The following is a 13476-nucleotide window of genomic DNA, read 5'->3' on the forward strand; positions in this document are numbered from 1 at the left end:
AATTGGGAGGACAGTGAAATTACTTCTACTTTCTAACCAGTGTCTACCCTCTTCAGTGAGGTTAGAGCAAAGAGAAAAAGTCCTCATAAAGAACCATAAAGACAGTGGAACTTACTTTTAATTGTGACCCCAAGAATTATCAATATCTCTATTAATAGGCACACGGGCTTCATTTTTCTCCTAAGCAGCTCCTCCTCACTTGAACACAGGCAGAATGAGATGGCTGGCCCACAGTCTTCCTCTTCTCAGGTATGTAGGGGTCAGGACTCTGTTGCTAAGCAACCATTTCCTTATTCTTGGGCCAATGGGCTGTCAGAAAGTTCCTTCCAGTCTGGAATGAAGGCAACTGCTGGGAAGAGCAGGCTGTGGGAGGAAATCTGACACTCCTCCGGCTGGAAAGAAGTATAGGCTTGAAATAGTTATGGGTTGCTCTCTGAAATAAAAGAAGGGACCTGATATCCAATTTGTACACATCCTATACCAACGTTCAACCATGTTCAGAGTTGTTGGAAGTTCAGAAATCAAAAGGAATGTTTAGGAAGAAAGTACAGAAACAATAAGAATAACTACGGAACGGAGCTAGTTGAGATTATGCCTGAAATATATCCAACTATTACAGTGTTCCGGTAATTACTTCAGAAACACACACGGTTATTGTATTTGAATTTACAAGTTTACTTCCTGTCTTTGTTTCCTATTGTGCTATAACAAATCACCACACACTTAGTGGCTTAAAACAAAAATTTATTCTTGTATAGTTCTGGGGGCCAGAAGTTCAAAAGGAATGTTATAAGGCTAAATCAAGGTATGGGCAGGTATGGTTACTTCTGGAGGCTCCAGGAGAGAGCCTGTTCATTGCCTCTTCCAGCTTCTGGTGGCTGCCAGCATAACTTGACTTGGGGCTGTATCATTCTAGTCTCTGCTCCATTGCCACATTACCTTCTTCTCTTCTAAAGTCTGATCTTTCTCTGCCTTCCTCTTACAAGGACACTGATGATTACATTTAAGGCCCACCCAGATAATCCAGGATAATCTCCCCATCTCAAGATACAAAATCCCTTTTGCCATATAATGTAACCTTCACAGGCTGCAGGGGTTACAAATAAGCCTACCACAGTCCCTAATGTCTTTTCCTTTCACCAAGGGACTTCAAGATGGAACTTTTCTAATTTCTATACTTATTAAGTTTGTCTAAACAGAATTTATTTAAACTGAAATATTTACCATTGAGCACCCTCCAAATAATCTTTTTTTCAGTCCCCATCTTAATCCAGAATTATTAACATCTTTCAGCAGATGATCTTTTCTCCTACTTTCACTGAAATTGAGGCTATTTTACCCATGTTTCCTTGACTTTCTTCTTTTTTTAACCTAAAAAAAATTTTTTTGAATCTCTACTTATTCATTTTTTCCCCTAATTTATCCCAAAGCCTGAGCCTCCTTTTTTAAAAAAATTCTATCCACTCCTATTTTCTCTGATACTTTATCTAATACTTATTTTTCTCTCTCTTTTTTTATTGTTCTTTGTTTATTTCAATCTTTTTGTCACAATCCTTCTCAATTTAAACACTTTTCCTTTCACCTCTACTAGAAAAACTTTCTCTTGACTCTGGTATTCATTCAGCTCCTGTCCTCTATTTTTCTTTTAATCTGTAAACATCTCAGAAAAATAGTGCATGATCAGTGTTTTCAGTTTAGTGCCTCCCACTTATTCTTCACCTTCTTGCTTTCATTTTCACTAATTTATATAGAATATCAAGTCAATTATCTTTTCTTGATTTTCATTTTATTTGATCTCTTTGTTTGTGCAGCACCACTCCTGGGCAGGCTGCGCTTTTTTCATGCTTGGTGGCTCTCCTTACAGGGCGCACTCCTTGTGCATGGGGCTCCCCTACGTGGGGGACAGTCCAGCAGGGCATGGCACTCCTTGTGTGCATCAGCATTGGGTGTAGGCCAACTCACCACATGGGTCAGGAGGCCCTGGGTTTGAACCCTGGACCTCCCATGTGGTAGGTGGTCACTCTTATCAGATGAGCCAATTCTGCTTCCCCAAAGTAATTCCTTTTGGTCTCTATGTGTTCCATTTTAGTTTCACCAACATGAATGCTCATTCAGTCATTTTTATTATTTCAATAAATATTTCTTTCATTCGTTTAATAAATATTTATTGAGATTCTATTATGTGCCAGGCATTGTTCCATTCTCCGGGTATGGTGAGCAAAAAGATAAATTCCCTGTCTTTGGGGAATTTATAAATCCAGAGGGACAGATAGATACTGTAGACCTGGATATATAGATATATGTAGACCTGGATAGAAGAGGGCAAAAGTGGAAATGAGGGTCAGTTAGGAAGTCTTTGCAGTAGCCCACGAGCTTATAGCAGTGCTATTAGAAAGAAGAGATTTAAGAATTGTATGACATAAAATCAAGCAGGTATAGCAATGCCTTTGATATGAGATTGAAGTTGTAAGAGATTCTGGTGATGGTATTTAGGTTTCTAGATTGTTCAGCTGATGGAGCCATTCAGAGATAGGGAACAATGGAAGAACACTGAGTATAGGAGAAAGATCATGAGTTTAGCTTTGTATATATTGCATTTCAGGCACATTTGTGGTATTAAATATTAGTATCTATTGTATGATAATGATATTTTTTTGTCAGAGTAATTAATGCTTACTGCTAAAACAAATACCCTTTAAATACCAGTGGCTTAACACAATAAAGTTCATTTCTTGTTTACATCACAGCCAGATGTGGTGCTTCTTGGATCTCTGAGTTCCTCCTACAAGCAGTGACTCAGCGACCCAAGTTCTTTCTTTTTAAGGTGCTGCTTCTGAGATCACTGGGGAAATTAAGAGACAGTATGGACAACTGCACAGGGGCTTTGATGGCCAGGCCTGGAAGTTGCATACATCACTTCTGTCCTGTAACCCAGAATGCAGTCACATGCCCTAACTAACTTCAAGGGAGGCTAAAAGATATAGTCTTCCTATGTGCCCAGAGAGGGGAACAGTATTAGTAAGCATCTGTTCACCATGTGCCACCATTTACTACGTGCTAGTCACTGTTATAGCAATCTTATGAGGTAGGTACTATAGTATCATGTCCATACAATTGATGAGAAAACTAAGGCACAGAAAATTTGAATAATTTGCCAAAGGGCATGTAACCAATAAAGGTAGACCTGGGATTTGAATCCATGTGATCTGGTTCCAGAGTTTCCTTCCTAAGCACCTCACAACATGACCTTTTAAAGTTGACATAGATCTAGTATATGGTAGCACACATAGGTTTAAAACTAAAAAAAAAAATCTTTGCTGGAGATAATCCCCCCTCCACCCCAAATTGGTGTAAGTCAGGATTTCTCACCCTCAGCACTTTTGATAGTTTGAACTGGAAAATTCTTTGTTGTGCAGAGGCTGTCGTTTGCATTGTAGGAAGCTTAACAGCGCCCTGGTTTCTACCCAGCAGATGCCAGTAGCACTCTACCCCTAGCGTGACAACACTAAATCTCTCCAGACATTGTCAAATTTCCCTTTAGGGGCATAAATGCTGCTGGTTGAGAATCTCTGTTGTAATTATATCCATGAGTATGTATGAAATTATTTAAAGCAAAAGTATAAAGTGAAGAGATACAAGAAGTGAGTACTGAGTCTTAAAGAACTCCAAAACGTAATAGCTGAAAAGGAGGATGGGCCTTCAAAGGAGACTGAGAAGGAATGACAGGTAGGAAGAAACTCTTGAAAGGGTGTAGAAATCAAAGGAAAGAATGCTGCAGGGAGGAAGGAGAGTTAACTCTGTCAAATGCTGCTGAGAGATCTTGTAAGAGAATCTGAAAAATGTCCATTAAATTAGGCACAGGGATATTATTGGTCCCCTTAGAATTTTTTCAGGGGATTGATGCGACAGAACCCAGATTATAGTGGACTGAGATGCAGGAAAAGGGACATAAGGAAATTGACAGAGGGAAAGAGAAGCAGTAGTTGGAGGGGGAAGTGGAGTTGCAGGATGTTTTTTTTTTTTTAAACATGGGAGAGATTTGAGAAAGTTTAAAAGTTAATGGGATGGTTGCAGTTTTTGAGTTGGTATGAAAGAAAGGATAATCAAAAGTTTAATGTATCGGGAAGCAGATGTGGCTCAAGCAATTGGGCTCTTATCCACCATACAGGAGGTCCAGGGTTTGATACCCAGGGCCTCCTGGTGAAGGAAAGCTGGTCTGTGTGGTGAGCTGGCCCATGTGGAGTGCTGCCCCATGCAAGAAGTGCTGCCCCATGCAGGAGTGCTGCCTTGCACAGGAGTGTTGGCCCATGTGGAGAGCTGATGCAGTAAGATGATGCAACAAAAAGAGGCACAGAGGAGAGAGAATAAGAGATGCAGCAGATCAGGGAGCTGAGGTGGCGCAAGAGAATGAGTGCCTCTCTCCCATTCCAGAAGGTCCCAGGATCAGTTCCCCAAGCTGCCTAATGAGAATACAACCAGACACAGAAGAACACACAGTGCATGGACACAGAGAGCAGACAATGGAGGGAAGGGGGAGTGATAAATAAATAAATCTTTAAAAAGTTTTTAAAAAAAGTTTAAGAAAGCACAGGTGCAAGAATTGGCTGTAGGCTGGAATAGGATCAGCTTCCCTGGTTTAACAAGGGAAGGTGCTCAGTATGTTACACCTTCCTGTAGAGCCCTTACACTAGCTTTGCTATATAAGAACTCTATATTATTTCCAGAAAATCTGCAAATGCTTTGTATTGCCTAATATCCTCATCTATTCCATGAAATTGTAACCTTCTTTCTCTTCCTCACCCTTCCCCAATCTATTGTTACCAATTTCTATTGATTTGTCCTTGGTAATGTCTCTTGAAGAACTCTCTTTTTAATTTTCATTGCCAGTAAATGAGTGCGTATGTTTATTTTTAGCTCAAATGTCACTTCCTTCTTCAAGTCTTCTGTATTTTGACCAGCCAGAATAAATTTTTATGTATTTTACTGCATTTAAAGGAAAACAGCAAGGACAAAGTTGATGTAAATATCATTACTTTATTATGTTATGCATCATTCTTTTCAGAGTGTCCCTTTAATCACATTTCATTCTTTATAATTCTTAATAGGACCTCTCCCTTTCTTCCTTTAGGAAAATGTGTTCCAAATAATTATTTACCCTTATTTTTCTGGTTTAAATACTACACATATCACTGCTCTAGAATTGCAGAATAAATGTGCATTTACCACATTCACCAAATCAGCACTGTGGATGGTTTGATATCTAGGAATGTGATAAAATTTGGGGAAGGGATGTATAGTTCAAGTTTCCTTTAAATCCTACCTTTTGTTGGATTCTTCTGGAAATGGATTTTCAGAACACCAACAGATTAATATGACCCAGAACCACTCCAGCTCTTTGAACCTGTAACTTGACCTGAAGTAACTGGTGGGGGAATGAAACAATATGATGGCCTGGCTAGATAGGATGAGCACTCAGTTACATTTGCTTTGATGTAAGACTGTTTCCAATATAACATTTTGGTGTTCCACTATTTCCCGATCCTTGAAAGCCTTAAATAGTTCAGTCTAACTTTGTTCTTTGCAAACTTCACCGAATCCCAGTGAGATTTACCATTTTTACTACAAGGTTGAGAAGCCGATTGTATACTCTCTGGGACCATTTCTCAATCCTTTCAGTTCTTTCAGCCTGATCTGCCCACCAAGAAGAATGTTTCAGATTATTTGGTAAAATTCGCTCAGGACAGGACAGATGGACAATTCGCGTTGACTCACGGTCTCCTCCCATTTCCACAACCTGCAGTCGCTGACACTGATTTCGCCCGCGCTCTCCCCAGTCACCTGGCGCACCTGGCCCTACAGGCCACGCCCTCGGGCGCTCCCGGCGCAGCACGCGGGCTGCGGGCGCCGGTCACCTCGCGCTCCCCTCGAGCGCCGGCCCCACGCCCCACCCTCGCCGCTCGGCCCTCTCCGGCCCCTTAGCGCCCTGGCCCCGCCTCCTCCAGCTCCCCAACGTCCTCGGCGTCGGGCCCGGGCCTGCGCCTGCGCGTGCGCTCTGGGGCCGAAGTCGGGGCGAGCGGTGGCCGGAACGCCGAGAGCGGCGGATGGTGCAGCCAATGGGAGGAGGCGCTGCCTAGCGGTGGGAGGCGGGGCCTGCCCGGGGTTAGGATAGCGCGAGGCGTGACCTAGTTGACAGGCTCTGTGGTGCTGCTGTACCGGCGGCCGCGTTGCTGAGGCGGGTGGGAGCCGCGGCTGAGCGCGGGCTGAGGGAGGAGGACCGGCGAGCGGCGCGGGACGCGGAGCCTCTTTCACTTTTTCCCTTCGCGAGTGACCCCTCTCATCCCTCCCACTCCACACACACCCTGTTTGCCCGTGAGCCTGGGGAACTTGCAGCTTAAAGCCAGCCACCCCCACGGCAGCATGTATCCCAGCAACAAGAAGAAAAAGGTGTGGAGAGAGGAGAAAGGTAACCGGCCCGTCGAGTCCTGGGGGGCGGGGGTGGGGATGGGGGTCAGGGACGTGTGTGCCGGGGTGCCCTCCGCCCGAACTCCCGCCTCGCGCCCGGCCGGTGCCGCCTCCCTGCCGGTGCGTGTGTACACACGCGCACACGGGCGGGCACGCGCCGCCCGGGCACCTGCCGCTCGCGCACGTGCGGACGCACACCCCTCGCGCGCCTGCCCGCCCACGGCGCCCGGGCATCCCCGCGCGGGGCAGCCCTCGTCGCGCTCCCGGACCCGTGTGCGACAGCCCCTGGATGCGGCCTCCCCTTGTCCGGGTGCGCCTTCCGCAGTCCCCGACCTCAGGGTTGGGGGGTCCCGCGCACACGTGCCCGCCGCGGGACGCACGGAAGCTGCTGCGCCCGGCTGCCCCCGGCTGCCCCCTAGCCCCCCACTCCCTCCATGCTGGCAGAGTGGCCCCACCTTTGGGAGTTACCCTCTCTTCTGGGTCCCCCCCTCTGCGCTGCATTGTGCCTTTTGAAAGCTGGAACTCTAGGGACACCTAAAACGAGCGTCTTGGGGAGGCAAAAAGTGCCTTCAAGAGCTCTGCATGGGCTTTTCTCCTCGGCGCTCCGTTTCTCCCCAGACCATCCCCATTCATAGTCCGAAGTTGCTTGGAGTAAGAGTGTGTGACTACTGTCCCTCTCTGTGAGTGAATCCCCCCCCGCCCCCGATTTTTATGCTGTCAGAGTTTATCCATATCAGCTAGATTGACAGTGACACTGATTCATTCAGAAATTGATGCTTGCGTTCCAGCCCTTCCTTCTTCCCTTGCCTCCTTTTCTTTCCGCCTACACTCTCTTCTCTCTACGCCTCCGTTCCTCTCCTCTCCTTTCTCCTTCTTTCCTCCTCTTTTTTCCTTTTTCATCCTTTCTTCTCTTTCCTCTTCTCGTTTCTCTCCCTCTGACGTTATAGTGAAAAAATTTTAATGTAAAACTTGAGTCTGCCGTGTTTTTTTTTTGCTCCCTTTTCACACCTTTTACAAAAATGTGGCACTGAAAATTAGTTTATATGCCATTTAATTATGTTTTTGATAATTATAGGAATATATAGAACTAAAAATTACGGTGTCCTAAAACAAAAGCCATTGAGAATAGCCTGGTATATAAAGTAGTATAAAATAATTTTGCTCTTTTTTAGCAATAGCAGTTACTTTAGTTTCAGCACACTTTCACCAAGGGTTTAACCTTGTGAGCTTTGAAAAATTAGCTATGTCCATTTTTATTTGATGGTCTTAAAATGTTAGCTTTGTATTAAGGATCGTAATGAAGGCAAAATGGTGGAAGAGATAGACATGTTTTCAATAACATGAATCACTGATGAAATGATATGATTACCTGAACTCTTTTCCTGTCATAATAATAAACAGTATTCCTAAAGTAACAATGTTATAATGGTTTTTATCGTCTTTTAACATTTACATAGTTGGACTGTGACAAGCAGGCATTTGAGAGTCTTTTTTTAATGTTTTGATTCTTTTTTCTTCTGCTTCTACTAGTTGGGGAAAAATATCAAATTAATATTTTCTAAATAAAGAAGCAAATTAACAAAGGAGGCATTTAACAAAGTAAATTTCTCTTGTCTAAGGTGTTTTTGCATGAAGTTTAATGTTAAAGGAAAAAGTTAATGTGACCTGAAGGCTTAAATGTATGCAGGAATGTTTTATCAGGACGTCTACTTTTGGAATATTGAGTTATAAAATATACTATCAAGAACGAGCTAAGGAATTCTAATACAATAGTGTTAGAGAAGTTGATGGTTCCTTTTTCCTTTCATCCCATTGGAAAGCCTATGGCATGGTATTTTTGCAACTGTTATTTAAAGCTTAAAGGAAGGGGTGCCCACCTAGTGAAAGGACATTTTATAAAGGTATTTTAATTCCATATCTCATGTAATAAGTAGGTCTGCCTATTTATATGTTTTTGGTTCACGCAGAAAGGATTCATTACAAGGTGAAGCATTCTTTAAGGAAAAGTTTTATGTTAGGTCAAAGAAGGTGTGTATATTTTGTGGATTTAGGCATGTTTCATTGTTTAAACAAATAACAAATAAGGAATTCTTAAGTCCACATATGGTAAGTAAACATTTTTGATCCAGTATTTTGATACTTTAATTCAAAACCACTTAAAGTGTATGATGCCTTCAAGTATTACAACTTGAATGATCTCATTGTTTATTGTCTTACTATTATCTTGTTTTTGTTCTAAGTGTCCATACTTCAGCCTTTAAATAAATGGAATGACAGATACCAGGTTGTGTTCCTATAGGAACCTTCTACCATTTACAGAAACAAGGTGTTTCATAATGTCTTTTAGCCTGATCGGTGATATTGTAATAATTCCATATTAGTGTTCTGAGCTTTTTTAGTGGTGCTTTGGCAGCTACTAGTCATCTCCTGTTTCTTCCTCCGTGTGGTAGTTCCAAACTTTTATCATTCCATGAAGACCTTCTCTCTCTATACTGAACAGGTGATATTGCCTTTTAATTCTTGGAGAAAATACATGCCATATGATATGAACACCGCTAACATCCCTTCCGTATTCTCATTTGTCTGTTTCTTTACAATGTGCTTTATGCTTTGTTCCTATTTTAGAGGAGTCACTTTTTTTTTCTAAGATTAACCACTCTGCTTGTGCTCTTTATCCTATCTCCTGTATTCTTTGAGATTTTGTGCTCTTTTAACCACTTTGATTTCTTTTCAGCGCTACTGGTAGCCTAGTTGATGAAACCAGGGACTTACGAATCTTTATTCTTCTTGACCTTCCTGTAACAGTTGACATTATTTTCCCCCTTCTATTTATTAAAACCCTTTTCTCTGCTGGTTTCTATACCACGGGGCCTTGACACAACTCGTACCCCTGTGACATCTGAGTTTTATTCGTTGTTCCCCTTTTGTGCTCACCTGTAAATGTTTTTGTTTTTGTTTTTTAATGTTTGATCCCCTTCCTCCCTCCATATCTCTTGACTTCCCTCCATCCCTCCCTTCGTGGTCCTCTAAGACCAGAATTTTAGGTGATAAATTCCAAAATGTGTATCTCTAAGGTAGACCTCCTGAGCTCCAGAATCTCAGTTTCAACTGCTTGAATGTCCCATAGTCACTGTAAACTTAATATGGTGTTGACTCTTGGGTAATGTGATTTGAATATGGAATATCTGATTAAAATATCTTTTTTGTTTTGTATTAAAGTGACTGAAGAAGAGCTAGTTCTAGGAGTGGGAGAAATTTTGCCTCCCCATTTCTTGTTCACTTGTGCTGACATTAGTACTTTCTATAGTTTATTCCTGTGCAGGAATCTTCTAAACTGATTGTTTAATGAAGGTTAGATTGCCCAAAACTGGATACTATCCTTAAATCCATTCACCTAAACTACAATACTTTGCAATATGCTGAAAGAGTATTAGGGTGCGAGAGTATGATTGTCTCTCTCTCTACATTGTTGAAGACCTTAGGAAAAGTTTGTTACATAACAGCTGACATACATAACAGCTGATGTACAGACTGAGGATACCTATTTCAATTTATATATTGAATATTTGTACATCTTAATGTTTTTCTTATTTTTTAGATTAAAAATAAATATAAATAGAATTTCTGATTTTTTTGGCTGCATCCTAGTAGGTAGCTTTATGTACTTTCTGTGACATGCATACTCCATTTGGAATATAAGGTTAAACTCTTCAAGTATGGCATTCAAGTCCCTATATAGTTTTGTTTTGATTTATGTTTTGATTTACTTTTGACTTCTGTGTCCACTCTTCCTCCTACCATATCATGCAGCTCTATTTGATTATTCATATCTCCTTAGCTTTGTTTATATTGCTCATTTAGTCTGAAATGCCTTTACTTCTTACCTCTTTTTTTTTTAAAGATTTATTTTATTAACCCCCCCCCCCCCCCGTGTCTGTTGTCTGTGTCCATTTGCCCACTTCTGTTGTTGTCAGCAGCATAGGAATCTGTCTCTTTTTTGTTACATCATCTTGCTGCGTCAGTTCTCCCTGTGTGCGGCACCATTCCTAGCAGGTTGAAATTTCTTTTGCGCTGGGCGGCTCTCCTTTTGGGGCGCACTCCTTGGGCTGTGGGGCTCCCCTACGCAGGGGGCACGCCTGCATGGTGGTGGTGCTCCACACGGGTCAAGGAGGCCCAGGGTTTGAACCGCGAACCTCGCATGTGGTAGGCGGACCTCCTATGTGGTAGACGGACACCCTATCCACTGGGCCAAGTCCTCTTCCTGTACGTCTTACCTCTTCATGGCAAAATTCTATCCTTTGTGAATCACCTCTTTTGGAGAGCTTTCCCTGAAAAGGTAGTATAGTATAGTGGCTAATAGTGGCTGTAGTGTCTAACTTAATGAAGATAACTGTCTGGATTTTAATATGGCTTGCCATTTTTAAGCTGTGTGACTTTGAGCAAATTCCTTACTTTACTGTGCATCATTTGCCAATCTGCAAAAGAGGGATAAAAATACTGCCAATTTTACTGAGCTGTTAGGAAGATTGTTTCAGTGAGATTATCCATGTGAAGACCTGGCACACAGTGAGTTCTTTATAAATGACCTTCACCATTATTACTTTTAAGATGCTTTTCTTTTTTATATATTTTAATCTTAGAATAAAGATATATTTTAAAGTGGTGTTTCTGTCATTTCCATGAAGCTATTTTAAATTGAAAGTGCATTTTTATTGTTGGTGGTATTGAATTGAGAAAGTATCTTGGGGCTCCATTTCTTGTGCTCAGCATTTGTAATACTTATTTTAGTGTTTTGTATATTACTTTATCTAAGTTTTATTTTATACCTTATTCATTTCCCCTTTTGTCCTGTGAACTCCTTAAAGTTAAGCATCACCTTTGTACTTGCAGATTATGAGCACATTACCTGATATGCAGTAGATACTCATTGATTGAAAAAGTAAAGGATTTTACTTATTTCTCGGACTGTCACATAAGAGCCTTCCTCATCAGGCACTGACTATTTTATTTTTCTACTAATATGGAATTAATTTGACACCTTTTTTAACACATATGGAGACACTGGAATTGTATCTGGTGTACCTTGAGACCATACCAGTTGTTTGGTTAGTTTAACATGGTTAATATTTAAAGTATAAAATAATTTCCGAGCTTAAAAGTTAAATACAAATGGAGATTATGCTTTTATTTTGCAAGAACGTTTACTGAAGATGACCATAGAGGAGAGACGCAAAGAATATGTGAGGGACTATGTTCTCCTGAACACCATCCCGTCGTGGAAGGAGGAGATGAAGGGGAAGAGCCAAAATGATGGTAAGTTTCTCAGAACATTTTCAGGTAGATAATCGTCCTCTGTATTTATGACTTGTGAAAGAAAATTGTTGATAAAAATGAATAATTGGCATTCAATAAAGAGATGACATTTTTGCTATTTGAAATTGCTTTTAGGTTATTCAGTTGTTTCATTGTTTTTAGTAATCTATTATGCATTTTCTAAATTTAGGAAATTATATTAATATAATTTGTGCTTTGAAATACACCACATTTGAAGTAGGGTACTTTTTTTTTTTTTTTTTTAACTCTTCTGCAGTAATTCTTGGAGCAAATGCCATTAGGAATTTGTTCCCTTGGTGTTTTAGTCTGAGTTTGCTTTAATTAGGTTCATTTATGTTGCATTTCTTCAAGTTATTTTAAGGATTGGATACAGTTGGAAAAGGGTATATTAGGAAGAATAGAGAAAAAACAAATAACATTTCACATAATTTTAGGGAAAAGTACATATTTTGTATGGTGTGGCATTACATCTACATGTGAAGTATTCATCCTCTTTCAAAATCTTTGTGATTTAATGAGAGTCTAGATTGTTTGGGGGCATATATGTGATAAAATATAAATGAAGTTTTAACTATTAAAAAGTTATATGGAAAAAAGTTCTAAAAAAGAATATAAAAATTTAATGGATGCTTAATATGCTTATCTCTGAATTAACACTCACTGGTGTTGATATGAACATGAACTTCAGAGAATTTGGGGTGCTTTTTAGAGTTCTTAACAGGTAAGAAAGAAAGTTAACTATGAAAGGTATTTGGAAGAGGCTAATGCCACAGATGGTGACCTTAGATTGATGAAACTGTACAGGATATTATAGGCCCAGAACAAGACGACTAGTGTGGTATCCCTATTGACAAATATGAGGGGAATAACAGTTGAATTAGATGTTTGTGTTTGTGAAGAAAACACTTTTACGTGATGGTTTGGGGCTTTAGACAGAAGTTTCTTTTTCTGGAAGCCAAAGCATATGGGATTGGGACTGAAAAGGTGTGGGCTCTTTTAGATTTTACTCTGCCTAGAAACATGTGTGACCTTGGGCAAGTGGAATAGTGGCTCTAGTCCAAGTTCTGTTGGGGTAATTGGACAAGTTCATTGCGATGTACACTTCTGACCTGCCTTCCCAATGTCTTCAGTAAATGCAGGTTGTTTTAATAATGGTTTAATAAAGCTGTCATTGAAAGAAAAGGCAGTGTTGTGTAGTAAAAAGAATATAGGGCTAGAGATCAGAAGGATAGGGTTCTAGTTGTCATCTGACCTAGAACTGTGTACCTCTTAATGGTTGGGCCTCATTATTTCTTCTTCTTTTGTTTATAAGAACTCAATCTTGAGCACTTTGGCTCCATTTTTTATGGCTAGTAGAGCTCTCTTTTTCCAGTGCTTCATTCATTTGATTTTCTTTCTTGCTCACTTTTGTTTTAGCTGGTCAGTTTTCTAAGGGTACAGTACATGATGTTCTTTTTAATAAATTTTGCCTCCTGAGATTGATGTAGATTCCTGCTGCTGCCAGAACAATTGACAAAGCAGCAGTCATACCCAGGCTGCATTGCCTGATGTTGGGTCTGCTCACCCTTGCACAGAGGCTTGCCCTCTGTATGGGCAGCTCCTGTTTGAAGATTCAGCAAGTAACAATGTAGGGTTGAATTGGGTTGTTACAGAGTTCAGAGTTGGATGTTTTCAGAAATA

The 13476-nt window shown here is 40.8% G+C and overlaps 2 protein-coding genes across 5 annotated transcripts in view; one reads left to right on the plus strand and one right to left on the minus strand.

The window, feature by feature from the left end:
* Positions 1-247, minus strand: part of SEL1L2 (SEL1L2 adaptor subunit of SYVN1 ubiquitin ligase) — a 108788-nt gene extending 108541 nt beyond the window's left edge. The window contains exon 1 of the mRNA XM_058287573.1: positions 116-247. Within this exon, the coding sequence (XP_058143556.1) occupies positions 116-173 (58 nt within the window). The 5' untranslated portion in view covers positions 174-247. The remainder of the gene's footprint in view (positions 1-115) is intronic.
* A 5888-nt stretch (positions 248-6135) lies between these two features.
* MACROD2 (mono-ADP ribosylhydrolase 2) overlaps positions 6136-13476 on the plus strand; it is a 2160736-nt gene continuing 2153395 nt past the window's right edge. For 3 of the 4 annotated variants that reach the window (XM_058287574.1, XM_058287575.1, XM_058287577.1), the window contains exons 1-2: positions 6158-6463; positions 11659-11775. In XM_058287574.1, the coding sequence (XP_058143557.1) occupies positions 6418-6463; positions 11659-11775 (163 nt within the window). In that variant the 5' untranslated portion in view covers positions 6158-6417. Of the gene's footprint in view, positions 6464-11658; positions 11776-13476 lie in introns of all 4 variants that reach the window. The other variant, XM_058287576.1, reaches the window with a different exon arrangement.

Source organism: Dasypus novemcinctus, chromosome 24 (assembly GCF_030445035.2).
Source record: "Dasypus novemcinctus isolate mDasNov1 chromosome 24, mDasNov1.1.hap2, whole genome shotgun sequence".
In the NCBI taxonomy this organism is placed as follows: Eukaryota; Metazoa; Chordata; class Mammalia; order Cingulata; family Dasypodidae; genus Dasypus; species Dasypus novemcinctus.